Below are 23290 nucleotides of genomic sequence, written 5' to 3'. Positions count from 1 at the left end.
TGGTGTCTCAGCAAAGCTCAGGGCTTTGCCTGTGTGGGGTCCCAGGAAGGCTCTGTAGCTGTTCTGTCATTTTATCTGCTGGAGCAGGACACCACCTCCTTTTCACCCACAGCGTTTGCCCTCAGAAGTAGCTGAAAGTGACTTCATACACATCTCTTCCCACCCCCCATCCCCTTTTCCTCTCCTAACAGCAGGAGTTAGAGGAAAGGAAACGAAGACAGAGATCCCTGACCAGTGGTGACACAGAGAACAGTCCCAGCCAAGGAATGGTAAGTTGTCAAAGGATCTGGGAGACTCTGAGATAACAAGCCAGGTTATCCAGGTGTTCTGCCTGCCTTGTGCCTCCTCAGCCCAGGTCTGCTGCATGTCTGGAGGGTGTACACATGTGTGCTGGAAAGCTTGCAGCAAGAATGCAGGTTAGACTGGTATAAAGAGCCTTCTAACCCATAAATATCTCATTAGTTCAGTGTTTCCCAGACCCTGGGCACCGCCAGGCATCATAAAGTGGTCCTGAGGCAGAGCACTGTCTTTGTTCAGAGCACTGGACCTGTTCTTTGGAGCTGGGAGGAAGATTATTTTTGAAGATCGTGTTCTATTGTGAAGGGTGGGAATGAGACCATTTTGCATAAATATATTTACAGAAGATGTTGTAGAGGAAGGGATGTATTAAAGGCTTCATAAGAAGATTAGCCTGTATTTACACTGCTAACTAATGTCATTATTTGCATGTTTAGACCAGGCACACATTTGCTGTGAGGTGTGTAATGAGACAATCTGAACTGACATAATCCACAACTTTGGACAGATTTGTCAGTAACAACAGGAATACTTAGCACTGGGTGCTCTTGTAATATCACCTGCTTCCTCAGGTGTGGATCCAGGGCTGTGGAATTTCACAGTCCACTTCCTGAATACACCATTGAAAAACAAGACTTAAAGTCAAGTGTCTTCTTGTGAGCAAAATCAAACTGATCAAAAAAGCTGTGAATGTGTCTTTAAGCATCACTGAGAAATTATGTGGAGAGAGATGTCAGAACAGTGTGATGGTGGCAAGAGACTTTACTATGCAGATCTTCAAAAAAAACCCACAAAAACCTCCAAAGCTCATGTTTTGTGTCTTTGGCGTGGTTTCATTGTGCCTTAATCTGAGTAGTTCTGCCTGAAATGCCCTGAAGTGACATGATATGCAGACAGTGATGCTGATACACTGTGCTGCGTTGGCTCATTTATTCCTACCAATGCAACCATCATGCAAGGTGCAAACCGGTGAAAAACCAAGGCTTATTTGTCAGATTCTCATCTGAATTACCCAGGTATAGGTCTGAGTTTCCTTTGGAAACTCCAAAATAGTGTTATGCATAAAAAAAATCAGAATCAGGTCTCTATTTATTTATGCTGTACCACTTTCGGATATTGAAAAATAGAACTAAAAATACCAGAAAAAGGCACAGGAAGAAATGGCCCTTACACTTCAGCTGCAGCCTCTTCTGTGCAAGATGCCAGATTTGTTAGTAATGAGACATGAGTCAGAGAAAGTCAACTTTACTGTCATTCCCCTTGTGGCAGTTGATTTTTTTTATTTAGGAGTTGCTCTTTCCCTCCTTTGACAGCCCACAACACACCTGTGTTACTGTGATACTTCCCTAGTTGTGAATGTTGCAGAAATTGCTGGCTTGGCTCAGATGCTCAGCCAGGGCAGCTTCACCCAGTCCCAGCAGCACAGTTCAGGGTTTCTCTGTGGTTCCTTTGCTGGCAGCCCAGTGACTGACTTGCCTCTCTCTTGCAGGACGTGGGGCTGCTGGAGATCCCCGCAGAGCTTGCAGCCCTCGTGCAGTTTGTTGAAGGTGAGAAATCCCCCCTCCTTTCCTCCCTTCCCTGAACTGTTTCACTTCACTGTGTGTTTCCTTGTTTATGGCAGTGTCAGTGTGTGTTTGTTCTACCTGCTGCCTGTCACCCAGGTTGGATTTGATTTATGATCATTGCAGTGTAAATATGATAAAGGCAAATGGCGCCGTGAATATTGTTTCCCAACATGACAGAGTGGGAAAGTAACTTGGGCCAGGAGGCAGAACACCAGATTAAAAATCAGTATATTTGTTAATTTTTCAGCTCTTCTTATGAGCTGGGCTGATAGAACTGATGACATGATGGTGCAGAACTCTGATCAAAGTTACGTGACAGCAAACTGCTCAATGAACTCGGGTCTCTGGCAGAGCTGAATATCTGGAGTGGGAGAACTTAAACCCACCTTTTATCTACTCAAAAATATTTAGGGAAGGTGAAGAAGACAAAACCACAATTTTGGCAATTTCAAATAAGTATTTTGAGGCTTAATTAAAATTATTTCCTCAAAAGTAGGTAATTCTTTTAAAATAGAAGGAAGGGGAAACAGCGTAACAACTTAGTGATGCAACAACGTGACAAGTTGGGATGTAACAATGCATCAACCTAAAGATGTGGCAATGTAACAAGTTGAGTACATGGTAATTTTTAACTTAAGGATGATATAAAGTATCAACTCAATGATCTCCCTTTTGCTTGGTTTGGAAAGTTTTTTGTTCTGTTTTCAAATCACCAAAATACTTCTTGCAGAAAAAATTTCCCAAATTGTTCACGTGACATTGAGCATTAGGTTATTTGCAGTTGTGTTTCCTCTGTAGCTCTTTGTGCAATGTGAATATTTAAGTTGCAAATAGGTTGAGGCAGGATTTGCCTCTTTGTGTCGGTGTAGTGTCAAACAAAATGCCAGGGGTGCCTCTGGCCCTCTGTGAGGTACAGGAAGGGATACAATCAGGCAGAAGAGTTGTGAGCTGGAGCAGACTGTGCTGGATTCCCAAATAACTCACACTTCATGGCACAGCCCTCTAGGGACTATCAGCTGGTCTAGTGAGCAATGTAACCCAGAGGAGCTCAGGGAACACTGAAACTGCTGGAAATGAAAGCTGCTGGGATGTAAACAGGGAGGATGAGGCGAGCATCCAGGGACACGTTTGTTTGGAAACAGAGGAATGCACAGGAATTGTGCTGCACTGAGAAATCCCTTCACTTAGGAAGATGTTTGCTCCTCTCTTACCCATGATAACTCCCTCGTCTTGAAGACCTCTCATTTACTTGTTGACTGAACAGTTAACAGCAGGATCTCAGCATGAGCTCAGTGTTTCCTGCCTTGTAAATGCTGCAGAACAGAATTGAATCTCCATGTGCTCCCTGCCCTCTCGGTGTTCCCCGGAGAAAAAGGTCTGAAAGATCAGAGCTGTAAAATCTCTCTCCTGAAGTGAGGCCTTGTGGTCTCAAAGGTGTGAGGCTGTCCCTGCTTGGAGGTCTAAGGCAGCAGGGGTGGGCTGTGTGTCCCTGGAGCCAGGGGCTGGCACAGAGGCAGGGTGAGATGCCACGTGTGGCTGGGTGTGTTCTGTCTCCCACCTGCCACAACACCAGAGCTCCTTCTCTTGCAGGTCGACACCAAGCACAGACCAACCAGATAACAGAGGCATTGCCTCCAGAAATCAAGGTCAAAGATGACCTTTCCCTCCCACCCACCATCAACAGCTATCCCTTCTCCTCCTTCGTTAAGTCACACTTCCAGGTGGGAACTCCTTTTCTATCTCGTCATTGCTTCCCCACTGGGCAGACACACTAGTTCTAGCAGCACCAGGAGCAAACTCTGTTTCCATCCTGTTGTTTCTTTGTAGAAGCCAGAATTCCCTGCCCTTGGTCAGCCTCTGCATCACCCCTTAACCCAGCTGGGCACCGAACACCACGAGAGTGCACTTGAGATCAACAAACTGGTAAGAGATGTCGTTCTTGACCTTGTTGAAGAACAGGCAGGTACTGACAATATTGTGGTGCCTTTATACAACAAGTTGCCAGTGGTGGATACTCTTCTTATGTTACAAGGCTGGAAAAACAGAATAAATTTCTCCTCCTAGGCCCTGCAGCAGCCTGGCAGAGATCACATGCAGCCCCTTAGGGTTGCTGTGTTCTTGGTGAGGCACAGACCAACCACAGACCCCTGGGATCAGAGTGAATTGCCTGGTGATGTAGCCTCAGAATTCAGCAGGGCATACAGGAATCAGACTGCTAAGCCTTAGTTTCCTGCTATTCCAGATTCAGTAGCAATGACAGTGTAAGGGAGGTCTGTCTCCTCAATTGCTTACTCATCTGTCAGTCATAAAAAATTTGATTTAACCCATATCTTTTCCTTGATGTGGTTTATAGTAAATATATCAATTGCATCTCAGGCTCACGGTTGTGTCACTCAACAGGGGACAGTGAAGTGTCCTATAAAGGCTGGAAAAAAATGACTTTGTCATCAGGAAAACTGGAACCACACCCCAACTGTAGTGTTTGCGTGAAGGGGATTGTGTTATTGCAACTCTGTGGACGTGAAACAGATCTTTCTTCATATTTTTCTTAACAGTTGAAATATTTGAAAATAGAATGAAACTCCAGATAATTTCTAAGTAAATCTGGTAATCCTTTTGAGGATTACATAGAATTAAAATAAGCCCATTAAGAAAGTTAATACCTAAACCCAGCCTCTTGTTTTGTCCTCATGATCCCAATTATAGAGGAGCATAAGCTTCAATAAAATCTTGTGAATAGGATTGTGTTTAAGCAGAATACTATTATATTCCTGGAGATCAAAGGCAATTTTTCTCCATTGCTAATGAAGTCGGGATTTACTACAAAGATTTCCATGAGAACTAAACAACCACTCTCCCCTGTTTTTCTCATTGAATCTCTGACACACTTAGTACCACTAACTGTTTCTAGAAGTGTTGTCATTCTTAAATGTTCTTTCCAAAATATTTTAGAAATATTTTAATTAATGATATATTGAAGTGAAGAGGATGAAAGAAATTATTCTGCACCTAAGGGTGAGAAATAGAAAATACAAAAGCATTGAAGATATTAATTTGCATTGAAGATATTGATATGCATAGCCAAGAAGCTGAATCATTGCTTCAATGAGTTTGTTGAGACACCACCTCTCATACTACTTGGTATAATATTAACTATACCAAAGTCTTTTCAGCAGTCAGTGGGCTCAGTAACAAATGTCCTGTGGTAATTCAGGTGTGTATCTGAGCCCTGCCCAAAGAAGGGGAAGTATTTTGCCCAAGACCAAATTCTGAGTCATAAGTAAGAAGAGACTTGAAGTCACCCTGACTAAAAGTCAGGGTTCAGTCTCTACAAACGTTGCCTCCCAAATTCCCCAGAACTTGGGTGGTGCACGAAAACATGAGAACAGACCCTGATCTGAGTTTTGCCTACTCTTAGGCTCACCAGCACTGTGATGTCCACAACCCAGATTGTCACCTTACAACACAGTTTGGGACAGAGGATTAGATTACAGCCTGAGCTCTCTCTTTTTTCCCCCTGGATGCCTCTAGATTTTGCGGTTCATTGGTGACAAGAGCCTCCATGGCTGGCAGGAGGTGCTCCTGGGCAACTACATTGCTGGCAGAGGTTTGAGTACCACGGCTCTGCGTGACGAAATCTTCAGCCAGGTGGTTGCCCAGGCATGGAAGAACCCAGACGTGGAGCACAGCCAGCGAGCCTGGGTCCTGATGGCAACTGTGCTGAGCTGCTTTGTGCCTTCACCAGCACTGGAGAAGCCCTTGCTGAAGTAAGGGGGAGAAAAGAGCAATCCACGCCTGCACTGTGGTTAAAGGGATGAGCAGAGTGCTAAATGCAGTTGCCTTTCCCTAGATTTGTGTCAGACCATGGCATGGAGGGCTACAACGCTGTCTGCCAGCGCAAGATCCTGACAGCAGCACATCACACAGAGACAGGCTCTGCGTCCTCTCGGGCCTACCCTCCCACTCGGCTGGAGTGGACAGCAAACCAGAGGAGAGGGAAGATTGTGCTGGATGTTCATACCTTTAATGGTAACTCGTGCTTCTGCCCTCCTGCTGTCTTCCAGTCAGTCCCTAAGGACGTTTCCACTGCAGAAATCAGCATTTGGAAAATACTTCCCTCAACTTAGTAAAGAGGGATCAGAAGGCTGATTGCTACTGGCTGGTGCAACCATGGGGAATACAAGCATCTGAATCTAGACCCAAAGCTTGTGAAGTCTGGGCCTGCTGGGACCTTCTACTGAGGCTGAGGGATGAGATTCTCCTGGGTTTGGGCCCATCTCACAGAGGGCTGTTCTGGTTGTGCATCTCTGTGGGTTTGGTTTTCCTGTTCCCCCTTACAGCACAGCCCAGCAGCAGCAATTTATTGCAGGGACTTTCTGCCTTTCTCCCTTCTCAAATATTGCCTTATGCAGCCTTTGCTTGGGAGTGTGTGAGGCTTTCCAGCTGGGCTCTGCCCCCGTGGAGTGCAGGGGTTGCTTTGGGTCCTGTCAGGGAGGCTGTGGGGACTGACTCTCTTCTCTGTGCCAGAGGAGGTGTTCTCAGCTGAGGTGGAGTCCTGGATGACTGGGGAGCAGTTTGCAGCCTGGATCCTAAATGCAAGGTACTGCCAGAGGATGGGAGGAGGTCTGGGGGTGTGAAAGAGGCTGTCACCAATTTTAAGGTTCACACTGGTTGGGGCTGCAGGCTGGCATTTATGTGGAATAGTCACTCCTTACCCACTCCACCTTGTGCTCTCTCCTTCACCCTCCATCTGTGTGCATACACTGTGGGCTTCTTTAGGAACAGAGGAATCACTGTTGTGATCTCTTAGAGCAGCTTCTTTAAAAAATAAAAAAAACCAAACCAACCAACCAAAAGAGAACAAATCTTGAATTATTCTAGCACTTAGTAGTTGATTCACACCGTAAATCTAAAGGACTCAAGGCAGGATAGACAAAGCAAGAAGAAACTGAATGCAATCTTTTCCTTCTTCTTCCTTTCCCGTGCCTACCTGGACATCTTTCCTTTCCTTCCTTTCCCTGTTACCAGGGGCTGTGATAAGAAGACTCGAGGGTGGTCTGTCTCCATGTTAACTGGCAACACATGGCAGGACCTGCTGGGCTGTGACTTTGTGCTGGACCTCATTGGAGAGATGGAGGAGACCAGCAACTTCAGCAGCGCTTCCCAGTCCCCAGCTGAGTTCCCCATCGCTCCAGAAAGGGACAGGAGCACCTACCAGTTCTCTGACCTGGATTCGTAAGTCACCTCTTCCTCCTGCCCCACCACTTGTGGCCCTGTCACCCAGTGGTTCATCTTTCTGGTCCCCATGTCATTTTCCTCTTCAACAGGATCCCTCCTGCTCCAGGCATTCAGGCCCCTTCCTTCCCACCCCCTAGCCTGCCTCCAGAATTCATGGATCTCCATCCAGGTAACCTTCAGCCCAGGACTGTGGATGACTCTGGGAAGGGCCAGATGGGCCCCAGCAAGGGCATCAAAGCAGAGGGGGAGTCAGATGATTCTTGTTGATGTAGAGCAGGGAAGGGCCACCCTCCAAAACGTGACTGTCTAACAGGGACTGGAGGCAGGGGAATGTTCCTTTACCTGCCTTGTTCACCAGACTTCTCTCTGCTCCTAGATGCAAGGATTAGGGATGACCTGAGGACCCCCGTAGGCCTGGACCACTATGTGGATGATCTCTTCAGCCCTGTGCTGCATCAGGGCTCCAGACTATCAGTAAGTCCCCTGATGTCCATTCCTACTTTCCCTCTGCAGCTCTCCTGTACCTGTGACTCCCTCAAGCATTTCTCTGCCTATTCACTGCCTCTGCTCAGCTCAGACTTGCCTCTGGATGTCTCTCCCTCTCTGAGCTCAGGTAACTCTGGGTTTTTTTTGATGCAGGATTTGGAGAACAGGGACAGTCTCACTGGACGCATGAAAGGAGGTGGGAAGATTGGACCCACAGGGAGAGGAATCCTTCCTTCTACAGGTCTGTAAGGGGATGGGGACCGCTGGAAACACCTGTGGGGCTACAGAAGCTTCAGTGAGGACAAGTCAGGGAGCCCCTTAAATGCTAATTATTGCATGGACCCAGCTGGTTCATGAAGAGCACTGGTCTGTGGTACAGGTCATCAGAAGTTGTACTCCTCACTTGCAGGTGCTGGGAGCCAGATGCTTTGGGGAAGGTGTTAGGCAAGGGAACCACCTTTGTTCTGCTTTTAATTTCTCTCATGAGTTGGTCTGAGGGTCAAGGCAGCAGGTAGGTTGTTTCTGACCCAGGCCACCTCTTCCCCAGGCAAATGCTTGTGAGTCATGGGTTCACCTTCTATTCACCTTGTGCTTTCACAAAATAGTTGGTGCCTTTATCAGGGGAGGGTTTTAATCTTTCTTATTGCTTCCTTACAGAATTTCCCATCGTCTGTAGCTATTCCTTGGGTTAGTAAGTCTGAACCCTGCAGAGGTTCTGATTTGTGTGTTTGGTTTCTTTACCTTTCCTCATTTCTGTGGAGCTAAGACTCAGGCATTTTCAGCAGGGTGGAGTCAAACACCAGTATATTAATGGCACTGAGAAATCTGCATGGGTAGGAACACACCCAGCAGTTTCAGACAAGTGGGGAACATCCAGTTCAGTCATTACTGAAACTGGGACTGGTTTTGGCTATTGAAGAGGCTCTGGGGCATGACAAGGACTATTACAGATCACTGGCCTGAGTCAGTTTGCCGTTTGTGTGGCTACTTAGATGGGTGAGGGATGTGATGATCTTCCCATGGCATCCCAGGGCCATTCTCACTGGTGAGGATATGATTCAGCAGACCTGTGCTGTGTGCTGACTCCCTCCTGGCTGCCCCTTGCTCTGCTGCCTTTTCCCTCAGTGGGATTTGTTTTGTGGCCCCATATGGGACTTGCCTGCTGAGAGAAGAGGAATTCCTTTCTGCCCACAGCTCCTTCACACAAAGTCATCCAGGCCAGGGCTTGTTGTTCACCCACCCTTGCTACCTGCTGCAAAGAGACCAATATGGATGTGACAGTCCCAGTCCCAGAGATCTTTGCTCATCCCTCAAGAAAAACCCTCCTCTGTGATTGTACACAGGCAGGAGTTATTCATACGTTTCATCAGGAAGGATGGTGGTGTCCTAAACTGCAGAAGCAGGATCTGGATACTGCTGTTTAAAGTCTGTCAGGCCACACATCGTTCTTAGGTTTTCTTTCCCCACCTAAGTTTTGGTGTGTCCTGCTGTGGTTGGTGCATGTGGAGAGCCCCAGAGGCGACTGTGTTCTGTGGGATTGCTCAGGGCCTGATTCCCCAAAAGCTCTGTGCACATGATCTTTTGTCTCCAGGCTTCCCTGGAATGGCTCAAGCACCAGTTTACCAGCCCATGCCTTCCATGATGGGGGTGCCAGCAGCCATGCCCATGATGCCAGGGGCTGGTGGGATCACACCTATGCCAGGTAATAGCAGTGTAGCTACAGAGGGAAGGGATGGAAAGGGGGTGTCAGTGGGACCTGTGCATTTCAGTGTCAGGTGGGAGGCTCAGTGAACACTCTCCTCCTGGCTGATGCTCAAACACTGTGGGGAACAATCCCCTGTGGGCTCTTGCAGATGTGTGTGTGTGTCTTCCACAGCCATGGTTATGCCCCAGCCCCTGGTTCCAGCTGTGGATCCCAACCAGTTGGCAGCACAGCAGCAAGCCTTTATCAACCAGCAAGCCATGCTCATGGTGAGTGGGAGGGAATGGCTGGGAGGGGCCCAGGAACTGGGGGAGAACAACACACTGGTGTATGTGCCATGGAGGGGGAGCCCTGCTCCCCTCCTGCCTTAGGCCTGCCCTGTGACACTCTGTGCCTGTGTGCTGGGGGTGAGCTCTGTAGAGCTGGGATTACCTAAGGCTGCAAAACTGGGAACTCCCTTTTTGCCCCTTTGTTTACATGGGGCCACTGAGGCACCATCAGTGAGTGAGTAACAGGGACAAGGTCAGGCCCTGAGAAGATTCAGCGGTGATTCCCATGGGATTTACTACAGATGCAGATCTGCAGCGTTCTGCTTTCTGTACAAAGCTCTGTAAGTGCATGGTGGTCCCAGGTCATCTGGTTGCTGAATCTTGGGGTGGTGTCAGGAGCTGTGCATCCCTGGCTAGGTGGGAGCAGACTCCCTGTCCATTACATGGGAAATTTGCAGTGGACTGTGTAGATGTTCTGTGATTACCAAGTGAAAGAATGGGACAGTCTGACTGATGGCTGGTGGTTTTGTGCAGCCTGGAGCTCATGGACATTGCAATTCCTTCCTCCAGGCCCAGCAGATGACCCTTCAGGCCATGAGCATTTCCCAGCAACAGCAGCAGCAGCTGCAAAAGTCTCTTGAGAAGTCAAGGCCAAGAGTCTCAAGTCCACCACAAGTCCAACCTCCAGCCACTGCCCCAAAACCCAAGAAGCCTCCCACAAGCCAGGACGCTGCAACACCACCAGAGTCTTCAGAACCACCAGCTAAGGCACGAGAAACAAACAGTGGTGGTGAATTTGGTTTGAATTTCTTGTTTGGTGTTTGCTCTGCTTCCCTCCCACCGTGGCCGTGGTTTGGCAGAGAGGAGAGCAGAGAGCTGTGCTTAACAATGATTCTGAGGCCTTTCAAACTCTGCCTGATGAGTCTTTAGGCATGAGGTCAAACCTTGGTGGCATTTGCTCTGTGGAGGTTGGGCTGCAGTGTTATACAATTAATTTCCAGCTGGGCAGAGTTTTTCCATGGGAAAATTAATTACTCTGAGATCTTTATCTTCCAACAAGCTGCTTTGGTCCTCTAACATAATCCCTCTTCTCTGGGTTTGGTTGATGATTGCTTGTGTAAAAAACTAATTTCTTGGGACACTCCCAGATGGGGAGTTCTAGGTCAGAATTTGGAGAGAGGATCACCTCTGAACTGAAGGGCACTGTGGAGGTTCCCTCCTGCTGGTTAGTGCCAACTAACCATGTTGTGCACTGCCTGCAGGGTTATGACTACACAGGAGATGAGTTCTCCAGCAGTGGAGATGATGACTCTCCTCGGGAAACCTTCCAGCAGAAGAGACAATATTTTCAGAGGATGGGTGAGCATCTACCACTTTGGGAATTTCACTCATCATAACACCTTGCTCTGGAGCCCCCTTGGCATAACAAGGTGCTCTTGGCTCCCTGCCTGGAACCAGCCATGCCCAGCAGGAGCTGCTGGCACTGTGTTTAACAGGAGTTTTGGGTGCTTGTTCAGCTGGCTACATTGTGAGGTGTTGTGGGGACAAATCTTTGGGCTTGTGACTGCCACATTCTCCTTCACCTCTAGAAAACATAGGTTTGTGCTGACTGAGGCAAGAGTGGGAACTGTGCCATCAGTGCTAGATTTTGAGTGTGTTATCAAGCAGTTCAAGTTCCCCTTTCTATGCAGGAGAGCAACACATCCGAGTGAAGAAAGTCAGGCCTCCTACCAAAATCTGGACTCCACCAGTAAATCCCCAGCCAGAGCAGAAGGAGGAGAAAAAACAGGAGCAGCAGAGGAAAGAAGTGAAGCCTGTCCCCAAACCAGAGGCAGGTAAGATGCTGTGCAGTGGAGACTCAGGCAGGCTGACAAGCAGGAACTTTCCAGGAACATCAGGTCAGGATATAGGCAGAGGAAAGGATCTGACTCTTCTGGGAGTCTGCATCTTGGCAGGAGAGGAGAGAAAGGAATTCCTGAGCTTTGGGAAGTGAGATCCCAAAGCAAGGCATTGGAAGGCCATGGCTAGTCAGCCTTGGGGTGAAAGAGAGGGAACTTCAAATGAAACAAAGGGATTTCTCCTGTGCCTTTGCTGGTCTGTTGGTTAAAGCTGTCACCTCAATAGCTCCTGCTTCCCCTGTGCCATCTCCTGAGCCAAAGCCAATAAAGCAGACACCAAAAGTGAAGAAGGAGCCACCTGTAGTGAAGCCTTCAGGCCCCGAGTCACGTCCTGCACCGAGCCGTGAGATCGGCAACATCATCAAAATGTACCAGAGCCGACCAGCCCCTGAGCCCCAGCCCATCGAGCCTGTAAGGTGAGAGGGACCCACCACAGGGGCTGGGAGGGGATGAGTGGGACTGTGTCTCAGCACTGCCATGTGCTCCATCGTGGCCACAACCCCTCTGCAGCCTCTGTAACTCCATTCCCTGTTTCCTTGCAGGAGGGTAAACAAGCCGTTTATAAAGAGGAATGACCCCAAAAACGAGGCTCTGGCCAAGCTGGGAATGATGAATACCTCATCTCATCCATCAGTGAGTTCTTTGCTTTCTGGTCACCTTAAGAGCTCAGCAGAGAGAGCCTCTGTATCCAAGCTCCAACAGGCTGGGAGCTCCCTGGTCACATAGTCACAGCCAGATGATTTCTTGCTGGGTTAACAGATAGCTGGGAGCTCATACCATGGTGCTGCCTATCCTACACTGGGTTCCTGAAGAACCATCTGAGATCCTGAAGAAAAGGCTCAGGAGCAGCAAATCCTATTGTGGACTATGTTTAAGGCTGATCTGGAAGCAAGCAATTCATGTTCTCCACATTTGACACCAAGGCCTTGGCCCGTTGACGTCCTTTTTCCCCTTCCTGGGGAAGGGAACTGGAGACTTCAATCTCAAATACTTGGTTCTCTGGGTTTGGCTGGTCTTCATCTCTTTGTAGACTGTGTGTTGATTTAAAGGTCCTGATGTCCCTGTTCACATAGATCTTGCTTCCAGGGATGGTGTGCTGCCCTAGGGATGATTTATAACAGCAGTGTCAGGACAGAGCAGAGGAATGCAGAGGCAGACTGGGTCAAATGGTTTTGCTGTCTTGCAGCCATCTCCTGTGCCACAAGAGAAGAAAGTACCTCCACCTATCAAGCCCAAGCCAGGCTCAGCTTCCAGATCTATCAAGGAGAAGCAGTTGCCTCTCCTGTCCATCTTCAAGCCAGATGGTACCCCACCAGCACCTGAGAGCCCTCGTGCTCCCCCTCTTCCTCCACCACTGCCTTCACCTCTAAAGCCTGAGGACCAAGAAAGGCAGGAATCCACAGGGAGGGGTGAGTATTGACTTCACCCATGAGGGATTGGGCAGTGGGGCAGAGAGGGGATGGGGTTGGAATCAGCCCAGTGGCCCTGGAGAGTCTTGGCACATGTTCTGTCATCAGAATCTGTCCCCCTGTGTGAATCCAGGGGGATTGTGCAATCAGATCTGTGTGGAATCAGAGAGATGTCACAGTTCCAGTCTGGCCCAGGAATCAGCTTGGCACTTCCCTGCTCTAACTCTTCCCTTCTGAAAAACACAGCTAAAAATAGAAAGATCCTTTGGGCATTATCACGGTCCAGTCCACAATACTTTTTATTGCCTACCTGAAGCATAACTACTTTATCAAAGTAGCAATTGACAGTTGGACTTCAGACCAGGGAGGAATGGGAAGCCAGGTCTTTCATCTGACAAAGCCTCTGGAGGGACCTTAGAGAGGCTGAGGAGTGAGGAATGTTTCTCAGAGGGAGAATGAGCCTGAGAGACCTTGGACTTGGCCACATGAAGAGTATTTGGATGTTGCCCTCTTAAAAGAAGCACAGCTGATGCTTCCCAGCAGGAGTTTTGAAGTGTTATTCAGTCTTAGTTTTGCCTCTGAATTTCAGTGGGAGCCTGGAGCCACAATTCATTTTATACTTTGGATACCTGTACCAATGTATTTCAAGCTGTTTAAAACTCTCATCAACATTCCTTTTTATAACATGCAAGGAACATTCAGCCAAACACATTACTGAAGTACTCCATCCTGCAGCAGCTTCTCTGGTATTAAAGAATTTCCCTTTTTGCTCCCCCTCTCTTTAAAAGAATGTTTCTTCAGCAAGTCCTGTGAAAGTAAATTGAAGTAACTGGATTAGCCTGAAAAATCCCTACGTGCTTTTGCATAGGGACATAGAAACAGCTGAACTATGGGATTTACTACATTTCTTGTCTAAGAGCTCTGAAGTTTTGAAAGTTTGAAGTGCTTAAATGAAGACATTCCTACCTCATAAAGCAACAACTTTGAACTGTTGCCTTCAGACTGAGCCTGTCTTTGACAGATCTGCAGAGAGACAACCCAGTGCTAGTACCAGGTGCCTTGTACCAGAACCTTGCAGCCTGCAAGCTCAGGGCAGAACTTTTATGTCCCTTTGAAACCTTTAGCAGCTTTTCTATAGTAACATAGGGTGAAACCTGTGCCTTCAACCTCAAGCACAGGGGTACCGTTTTTCCTGGGAATCTGAGTGCTCCCTATCCCTGGAGTGTCTATGTTATGAACACTGAACTTTGTGGCTAACACAGGAAGTGTAAATGTTATCAGAAATGCTGAAAATGACTGGTTTGTGCTCACACCAGCTGGTCACTGACCTTCAGGAGGGTCCCTGACAGTAATATTCAGTCAGGCACCAGGCACTGTCCCCTTTCTCCTGGCAGCTCTTTGGCAGGTGGGAAGGTTACCCTGCAGCCCTCAAGGCCCATTTTCACTGCTCTTTCTCCTCACACAGACTCTGCTGTGACAGTAGCAGATGATGATGGCATCAAGACCCAGCTGTACAAGCTCACCACCAGTGTCAGCTTCTCCTACGTGGACCCTGCCTGGAAAATCTTCCTGCGCAAAGAGGTGCAGTTCAACAGCCGAGGGCTGGCTGTGGGGAGAGGGAGCTTGTCACACCTTTGGTTAGAATATGTTTTTTGTAGGCACCCAATGTAAGATAAGAGCACAAAGATAGTTCTGTGAGCAGGTCACAGACACAGGAGATGGGGGCAGGGGATCATGTCATGGGGGATCTGGGTCCTGCCCTGCCTTACTGACCCTTGTGTCTCAGTTTCCCTACCTGTCCTTTCCTCCTTTCTAAAGCACTGAGAAATCCAAAACTAAACATTGTTGTTACCTGGTGTTTTCCTGTTAAAATAGTAAAAATGTGTTTAAAATCAAGTATTGAAGAATGCACTGAACTGACCAGGGTTCATACCTTGGTCTCCCCACTCAGGTTTTGGTTCTCTGCTCCTGGTCCTTCTTTTCACATTCATGGTGTCTCTTCCCTGTCCTCACCTCTCTCTGGCAGCAGGGCATATGGATTGCAAAACATCCCCGGGGAGCTACTTCTGCAGCATCTGTAACACCACTGTTGTTTTTATCCTCCTCTTGCAGGTGTTTTACCCCAAAGAAAATTTCAGCCACCCTTATTGCCTGAACTTGCTGTGTGAACAGGTATGCACCTGTGTGAACAGGTTTGGCTCAAGGCCTGTTGTCTCTCTGGGAACAAAACATTCCTTAATTATGTTGCATAAGTTGCCTTCACTTCTCCATCCCAAGCAGCGTTAGCTCTTCTCCAGGTCCATCCAGTCAAGCCCCTGTTCACTCCTCTCCGAGTCTCAGTCTGTTTAACAGCCTCAGATGCTCCAACACAGTCAGATGTGGCCTTTGCAATGGAAGTCTCTCTGTTCCCTTCCTCTGCAGATCATCCGTGACACTTTCTCCAACTCCTGCTTTCGGATCTCCAAGGAGGAGAAGCGCAAGATGAAAGACCTGCTGAGTAATTAACAGGCCCATCATCCCTTCCTCCCTGTGCCCATCCCAGCCTTTGGTTTGAAATGAGAAACTGGCCTCCAAGCCCTTTCAGACAGGAGTCCTCAGACAGAGGAGTAATATTTGTCACTGCAGCAGGAAAGCACATTTTTGTGTGCTGTGGAGTGAAGTGTAGGAATGTTTGTTTATTCCAAATGGCCAGAAAATGGCCCTGACATTTCTGTGAGCCAGAAAAACTTAGTTCTGAAGTGGTTTTTTGTGGGGACAGGAAACTGAAATCCAAGGATGGGATTTTGAGTTGTCTCAAAATCCAACTGTCGTCTTTGACTGCAGCTTCATGAAGAAGGGGAGGGAAACCAGTGGTAGACTGGTGTGTGCAAGTAATGTGGTGTCCTTACACCTCTGAATGTCATTTTTTGTACTGTGAACACTGAGGGGGGCTGGTGGGAATGAGTCCCTGGGCAGAGGGAGTCTCAGCCATCTTTGCCATGCTGATCAAATATCTGCTTTGTAACCCTGCTAGCGGAGTTCCAGGTTGGCAACGATGTCCAGTCCATCAAGGAGGATGGAATAAAGAAGAGGATTGTACTGGCTGCTCGGGATAACTGGGCCAACTATTTCTCCCGCCTCTTCCCAGTTCATGTGAGTCTTCATTTTCTCACCAGACCCTGAGCTTGCTTTAGCTGTGGCTCCAGTTCACCTGGGATCTCTTTCTGTCTCTCTGCCTGGCCACCCATCACTCCTCCTTCTGCACCTTCCACACCTTGCAGGGTTTGACACCTCTCTCAGCCCAGGGCCTCCTTGTGTGGCACCTCCTTCCCCTGCTGCCACCTGTCCAGGTGGGACACAGCCTTTGATTCTCTCTGCTGCACCTCCCTTACAGGGTGAAGAGGGAAGTGATGTGCAGGTCCTGGGTGTTTCTCACCGGGGCATTCGGCTGCTGAAGGTGGAGAAAGCAGCTGCATATAATCCTGAGCACCTCAAGATTCTTCGCAGCTACTGGTGAGCAGGAGGGCACTGGTTGCTGCAGGGTGATAGTTTGGCACTTGCAGGGTGTTGGGAGGCCAATTGAATGGCTGAGCTGAAAATTCCAAGTTGTGCTGTGCTCTCTAGGACTGTCCTAGGCCAGCTGTGACTCATTGACCCTCCTTCTAATGAGTTTGGCTTTTCCTTTTCCTTCCTACTTTGTGCTTTGCTTACAAGTGAGTGCTGGGGGTGAGTCAGCTCCATGTGTGTCATCACAGGGAGCTCCTCAGGGTGCTATGGTGAAAGCCATGAGCAGCCTGTGGTGCTATTGATGTTGGAACACAGTGCTGGTGAAAGGCCACCATTGGGGCATGTTGAGGCATGTCTCCATTCTCAGTCCCTGGAATGAGCTCCCATCCCTATGTTCTGCATCCCTGGCCCTGGCAGAAGGAGCTTGAGCACACTGATTTGTGTTCTCAGCTTTGCAGATGTGCTGTCAGTGGAGCTGAAGGGCAGCAGTGCCCTGGAGTTCTCTCTGAAGACAGAGCAGCTCCTCCTGCACTCTCTGAAGGCTCCGTGCATCAAGGCCATGGTGGAACTCTTCATGCAGGAGCTGAGGCAGGTGAGGGAGCAGCTGTAGTGCAGTAGGGAAGGAAGGCGGTTTCCCACATGGACCTGAGGGCATCCAAGGGATGACATGAGTCCTTCCCATCCTTGGGACAAGACCTGACCTCCCCATCGTTTTCCCCAGGACACCAACTACGTTGTTGCTCTGCGCAGCTACGTTGTGGATGACAAGAGCCTCCTCAGCTTCAGGAAGGGCGACCTCATTGAGCTGCTGCCCATGCAAGACGTGGAGCCAGGTGAGGGGGCTGAGATTGGCAGGATCAAGGGCCTGCTGGATCCCTAGTGCCCAGAACCAGAGAGTATAAACTCTTAAGGGCAGGCTGGCATAATGAGCCTCTGCCTGCAACCCAGCTTGTTCCAGCTGCCTTAGCTATAGGGGTATATGTGTTACCTGAGGATGCAGGAAACCCTGGCGAGTCTGATGATCTCCTTTGCCAGTAGAAAGCTTCAGTGCCCATTCCTCTTGGCAGCTGCCATGGTTCCTGACTCTTTGGCCCCTGTTTCTGCAGGCTGGCAGTTTGGCTGCACTGGTGGCCGCTGTGGTCTCTTCCCCACCGACCTGGTGCAGTTGGCTGCAGCCCCTGATTACCTCAGCACCAACATGGACAGACGTGCAGAGCTATGGAAGAGAAGGAAATCTTCCCCAGAGAGCAGAAACACCAGCAGGGAGGTGAGCTGTCCTTGGGGAACATCTAGGGGTTATGCCTGGGTTCTGAGAGCTACCAGGGTGGGTCCATATCCCTGGTCTGACCTCCAAGGCCAGAGGGAAGATGATGATTGTTTAATCCTTGGAGACAGAGACACTCAAATACTATCATAGTGGGAGGGGAGGCACCACACATAGATGCTGAGTCTGGCAGGTGAGAACACAACTGCAATTCCTCAGCTGACTTTTTTGGTGGTGTCCCTGCAGAGTTCTGTTCCCAGCCTGACATCAGAACCCGACAGCACCATGTTAGTCCCTGCTGGTGATCGTTATACCATGATTGACTTCGCCACAGCCTATTTCCGGGAGGCTCAGTCCATGTGAGTAGGCTGTGGTCCTTCCCAAACAGGCACACACAGGACCTGCATAGCCTGACCCACACCAGGCTATTTCAGGGCATATTTCTTGGACTGCATGTTTCCTCTCCTCTGTCTAGGCAGGGACTGCAGGGGACGTCTGCTGAAAAGAAGAGTATAGCTGGCCTGGTCCGGCACACCAAGGTGAGCCCAGTCTCTCCCCGTGGATACAGCCAGAATCTCAGCTCCAGCATTGCCTCTAGCTTTGTCCCCACATGGCAAAAGCACAGAGGACAGATCCTTGGCTTGCAGTCTCTGGAGAAGTGTAGATGTCCCCTACTTTTCAGTGCTGCCTGCAAGATTCTGGGAGCTTGAGTCTTTGGTGAAACCTGCAGCACAGCTCTGTGAGATCCACCTCCCCACTTTATCCTTGTACTCTGGCCCCGTAGGTCCCAATCCAGATGTCTTTGCTCTGGTACTCTGACACTGAGCTGAATGAGCTGGCTACAAAGAACTTCCAGAGTAAGTACCTCCCTAGGACACAACACTGCAGAGGCTGGGGGGGGCAAGTGGGATGCTGTGGGCACACACAGGCATTGTGGGGCTGAGTAGGGAATGAAACCTGTGTCAGGAGGACCCCTCCTAAGGCACTTCTGCAGTTAATAACCACCTGTGTCCTTATTGAAAGCATCCAGCAAAATGTACTTTGCTTGGAGTGCAAAGTGTCCAAGAACACACCTTGCCTGGGCTGTGGACAGACCACACCTGTCCAATGCAAACCTTGGAGCAGGAAAGTTTTCAGGACAGTTTTTAGCCCTCTGCCAGCCCCATGGCAGGACCACCCCTGCTTAGACCTAAATGTCAGCCTTTGCCTTGCAGCGCTGATGCGGTTCATGGGAGATCAGCCCAAGCACAAGGACCAGACTGAGGTTGAATGCATCTATGAAATCCTTAAGGTTTGTGACCTTCCCTCGGGCAAAGTGCTGAAGCACCAACAGGAACAGAGGGCCAAGGCCTTGCTGGGAAGGGAGAGAGCAGGGAGAGCCATAATGCAACTCCTGCATGAGAAAGGGAGCTGAAACAGACTAACTAAAACACATGGAGGGGAGGGGCTCCGTGTAAATGGTTTCCCTGGATATCACTGTCTGGATGAGAGCACAACCTCCCTTTCCTCTCTCCTTCTTTGGGCCTAGATAGCATTGGGGACCAGAGGCTGGAAAGCCCAAGCTTTAAGCCAAATGGGCAGAGCTCCAGTGCTGGAAGAGGAAGGGCACAGAGGTGACCTGGGGGCCTCTCTGATGCTCTCATCCGCTCTCTGATGCTGTTTTCTCCTCTCTGAATGCAGCTATGCAAGGAGAAGGAACATTTGCATGATGAGGTCTACTGCCAGGTCATCAAACAGGTCACCCACAACCCCAACCAGTGAGTACCAGAACTGGCAGCTCCTCTGCATGCACAGCTGGAGAGGAACCATCTGCTTCAGGGACACCAGGGCCAGGGGAGAGGGTGTTCCCTGATGCTGTGCTGTCCCCAGTGCTCCAATGCTGGGGCTTTTGCTGAGCACTCAGGAAATTTAGCCAGTCACTGGGTCTGACATTTTCATTTCAGTGGATGTTTGTCCTTGTTTTTCTGGCTGCTGATATATCTGGGCCCCGGTAAACATCCCTGGTAGCTCCTGGTAGTGGTGCTGCTCAGAGCCCTGATTTCCTCCTCACAGCCCTGGGGAATTGATACAACAGTCAGGGCTTGAAATGGCAGCAGTGGCATCAGAGTGGCCTTGACTGTTCCCTTTGTTTGCTGTTAGAACGACTGAATCAATCCCTTACTCAGCATAAGAAACCTCTGACCAAGGGCTGCCACCCCATTTTCTGCTGCCTGCCATAGGTGTTCAGAAGGGCAGAGGCTCAGTTTTGAGCTGCTAGGAGCAGGAAATGTCTTATCCCAAGGTGCCCACAGTCCTTTCTGTTCCTCAGGGAGAGCGTGCTGCGTGGCTGGTTGGTCCTGAATCTGCTAACTGGATACTTCCTTCCTACTAAAACCCTGATGCCCTATGCCACCAAGTTCCTGCAGCTAGCCAGCAGTGATCCATCCAGCACCCACCATGGTATGACTGTCTGTGTCCTATAAAACAAACATTCTAGTTCTAATCTTCCCATCCTGTCACCCCTCTGTTCTCCTGCTGTTCTGGATGCTGTCCGTGCTCGGCTCCTCATGATTTGGATGTGTCCTGGCAGAGTGGGAGTTGAGGTCAAGTCTCTTTGCTTTCCTAGCAGTGACCAAGGGTTAAATTTAACACAGCCAGGATGAGCCAACACCACAGGACACAATGTTTAGTTCTCTGTTTGGCTCAGCACATGGAGCTTTTCCCTCTTCCTGCAGATATAGCCAAGATCTGTCAGAGCAACCTGCGGAAGAACTTCATGTACGGGGGCCGCCGAAACCTTCCTTTCCCTGTGGAGATGGAGGCACTGCTGGTACTGAGGGGCAGGGAAGGGGGGATGCTGGGAACAGGGGGAGGGCAGAGGGTTGCCAGGAGGTGCCATGTGAGTGTGACAGGGGCAGTTAGTGCTCCATGAGAGGAAATGAATCATGTGGATGTAAGGGGTTTGGGAAGTGCAATGCCATGGAGCGAGCAGGAATATGGGCAGGGAAGGGGCAGGTACTATGGAGAAGCAGTGGAAGGCACAGATGAGGAAGAAGAGGGAGAAACAATTGTGGGGCTGGTGGGATCCTGCACGTCTTGCTGCCTAAAGACTGTCCCTTGCAGAAGGGGCACGGTGCCCGCCGGCTGGTGATACTGATGCCTGGAGGCATGGACTACCTCACCAGGATCAGGACATTCACGGTGAGTTTTCAGCTGTGACTTTCTTCTTTGGTCTGGACTCTGAGCCACACCAGGGAAATCCCTTATCTGCCAAGGGGTAATATGTCTACCTGATCTGGGACTGCTTTGGGCTTGCCTGGTCATGGTATTCATTTTCTTCTTTCCTTGCTTCAGGTGGCCAAGGAGCTCTTGCAGGAGATCTGTGAGCAGATGGGAGTAGGTGAACAGGAAGAGATACAGGACTTTTTTCTTTTTGCTATCAGGACTGACAACAAAAATCTTGGCAAGTAGAGACCAGCATCGAGTTTCTTCCTAAAGCAGTCCCTGCAACAGGGAGCACCATGGCTCTGGCTTTGAATAGTTTCCCCACCCTTCCTGGCTCACAGGAGGTTCCTCTTAAGCAGCTTCCCTCTGTATTAGGGTTAAGGATTGATCCTTCTCAGGGTCTGTGTTGCTTGTTCCTGAAAGAGGTGTGTGGGTCTGTGTCCCTTTGGAATGGCTGATGCTTGGAGCTGTAAGGGCAGGGTGGAACAGAGGTGTGCAGGAACTGTCCCAGGCTGTGGTGCTCAGCCCACTGCCTCAGCACCAAGAGGGATGGATGACTCTCTCTCTGTGTAACATGTAGGTAAAACAGTGAAGCCAATAAAACCAGAGGAGTATCTCCACGATTACCTGCTGGAGGACAAGATGGTCACCGTGACTTTGCGCAGGCTCACCTGGAGGACACCTCTGCACTTCGAGAACCAAATCTATACAGACGTGCACTATGGACAGGTAAGAACAGCAGGGCCCTCCCCAGGGCTCCCTGACAGGGGCAGAGGTTGTGTTCAGGCCAGTGGGAATGTCTCAATGGGGGCTGGAAAAGCAGGAGGTCTTTGGCTGATCAGCTTTGTGTGCTGTTTCTGGGAATGACTGAACACTGAAGCTATGGATGCACGGAAGGCAGTGTGCCTGTGGGCCTAGCCTGGGAGCTGGGCTGTTCCACACGTGGCTTGTGCAGCTCCACAGGCTCTTCCTGAGCCCAGCCTGCCTTTGCTTTTGCATTATCAGCCTGAGTGGGATGTGTTATCATCAGGAAGGCAGGATGTGGGTCTCTGCAGCCTGGCACTGCCCAGAACTGCCTGTACCTTCTGGCAGGTTTAACAAAGGCCTCTTTGCTGTGCTGTCTCTCAGGTGCTGTGGGATTACCTGAATGGGAGGATGCTGCTGACCCATAGTAAAGAAATGGAGATGCAGGTGGGCCTTTTGGCAATGCTCCAGCACTGGGCCAAACCAGAGCAGCAGAACTCTGCTCCCTCCGGGTATGTCGGGGTCAGGGTGGGTCTCTGCTTCTCTAATGTTGGCACCACAGGGGTTAGGAGCAGGTGCCTGGAAGTACTTCTGGATAATTAAGGAATGGACAGTTCTGTAGAACATAAGCTATTAATTAATGTCATGTAGCAACTGACTCCTGTCCCCAATCAAGAAATTTACCCCCTATTCACACCCTTAATGCTGCCAATCTCTGCTCCACATTTCCTTTTGTAACTCCTCCTGAGCTGAGGGTCATGAGGGTGCCATGGGCATTTCATTTGACTGCCATGGATTTGTAATACCAAGAAAGAAGTGCATGAGCTTATAGTTTGGGTGACTGCTCCTTTGTTCTTTCTCACAAGTGCCAGAGGTTTCAACCCTGGGCACCTGAAACCTCTAATGAGATGCCTCATTGGAATGAAATGGGAATGAAATTGTCCCTGGATACTGGAAAGCTTCTGTATTGCAGTTCCAAGGTGTATATTCACACTCTTTGCTTCCTGTATCCTTTGCACTTTGTCTCAGAGTTGAGGTTAATGTCTCCATCAGATCCCCTTAAAGCACCAGCAGCAGGGGAAATGGCATAACCCTGCTGGGCATTGAAGAGCTCCTGCTGTCTCCAGAAAGGAAGGATTTCTCTCTGTGCACTGCTCAGTGATGCACAGCTGATTTCTCTATGGAAAAGGGTGGTCTCACTGTCTCTGGTGTTTCCTTCCACCTGATCCAGTGCAGATACAACCTGCTGTGCTTTTCCTCTCCCCCTTCACCCTTCCCCTCAGACACAAATTTGAAAATTGCTGCCTCATCCCCTTTGTTCCCTTAATCCCCCAGCTGATGTTTGATTTTAGCTGGGCAGGGGGTGAATTAGAATCTTCTTGTTGGCACAGGGAGGAGCTGAAGAAATACACACCAAAGACCCTGCAGCACTCTATCAGTTCCATGGCTCTGGAGAACCAGGTCACCACATTGCTGAGGACAAGGCAGCCCCTCCAGCCACTGGATGCAAAAATCCAGTTCATAGGTGAGAAGACAACCAGATCTGCTTCAATTGTCCATCCTGAGCATGATGGAAGCTGCTCTGAACCCACTTTTGGGACAGTTCATGAGGTTGTTGAGGATTCTTGGAGCCTGGAATGGGCCATGGCAATAGAATTCCCTGACAGCCTCTCACTGTGGATTGGAACTTGTTCCCAAGCACAGTGATCAGGGTAGAAGTTCCACCTG

The 23290-nt window shown here is 49.4% G+C and overlaps 1 protein-coding gene across 1 annotated transcript in view; it reads left to right on the top strand.

Annotated features, from left to right (window-relative positions):
• Positions 1–23290, top strand: part of MYO15B (myosin XVB) — a 40903-nt gene that overhangs the window by 15482 nt on the left and 2131 nt on the right. Inside the window, exons 23-62 of the mRNA XM_027691828.1 lie at positions 1787–1844; positions 3261–3583; positions 3690–3785; positions 3927–4087; positions 4342–4348; positions 5394–5629; positions 5713–5891; positions 6390–6462; positions 6891–7097; positions 7190–7269; positions 7477–7574; positions 7740–7827; positions 9178–9288; positions 9463–9557; positions 10128–10325; positions 10820–10916; positions 11249–11392; positions 11682–11871; positions 12001–12088; positions 12642–12864; positions 14330–14445; positions 14977–15036; positions 15286–15361; positions 15878–15996; positions 16238–16356; positions 16801–16942; positions 17072–17183; positions 17457–17617; positions 17861–17973; positions 18090–18153; positions 18399–18471; positions 18829–18905; positions 19295–19371; positions 19923–20053; positions 20329–20423; positions 20717–20794; positions 20948–21056; positions 21399–21547; positions 21947–22074; positions 22954–23087. Coding sequence (XP_027547629.1) covers positions 1787–1844; positions 3261–3583; positions 3690–3785; positions 3927–4087; positions 4342–4348; positions 5394–5629; positions 5713–5891; positions 6390–6462; positions 6891–7097; positions 7190–7269; positions 7477–7574; positions 7740–7827; positions 9178–9288; positions 9463–9557; positions 10128–10325; positions 10820–10916; positions 11249–11392; positions 11682–11871; positions 12001–12088; positions 12642–12864; positions 14330–14445; positions 14977–15036; positions 15286–15361; positions 15878–15996; positions 16238–16356; positions 16801–16942; positions 17072–17183; positions 17457–17617; positions 17861–17973; positions 18090–18153; positions 18399–18471; positions 18829–18905; positions 19295–19371; positions 19923–20053; positions 20329–20423; positions 20717–20794; positions 20948–21056; positions 21399–21547; positions 21947–22074; positions 22954–23087 — 4885 coding nt within the window. The remainder of the gene's footprint in view (positions 1–1786; positions 1845–3260; positions 3584–3689; positions 3786–3926; positions 4088–4341; positions 4349–5393; positions 5630–5712; positions 5892–6389; positions 6463–6890; positions 7098–7189; positions 7270–7476; positions 7575–7739; positions 7828–9177; positions 9289–9462; positions 9558–10127; positions 10326–10819; positions 10917–11248; positions 11393–11681; positions 11872–12000; positions 12089–12641; positions 12865–14329; positions 14446–14976; positions 15037–15285; positions 15362–15877; positions 15997–16237; positions 16357–16800; positions 16943–17071; positions 17184–17456; positions 17618–17860; positions 17974–18089; positions 18154–18398; positions 18472–18828; positions 18906–19294; positions 19372–19922; positions 20054–20328; positions 20424–20716; positions 20795–20947; positions 21057–21398; positions 21548–21946; positions 22075–22953; positions 23088–23290) is intronic.

The sequence above is a fragment of the Neopelma chrysocephalum genome, unplaced genomic scaffold (genome assembly GCF_003984885.1).
Source record: "Neopelma chrysocephalum unplaced genomic scaffold, ASM398488v2 Primary Assembly neopelma1_84, whole genome shotgun sequence".
Classification (NCBI taxonomy): Eukaryota; Metazoa; Chordata; class Aves; order Passeriformes; family Pipridae; genus Neopelma; species Neopelma chrysocephalum.
Note: the sequence above shows the minus strand (reverse complement) of the source record. Positions and strands in the feature narration are given on the sequence as shown.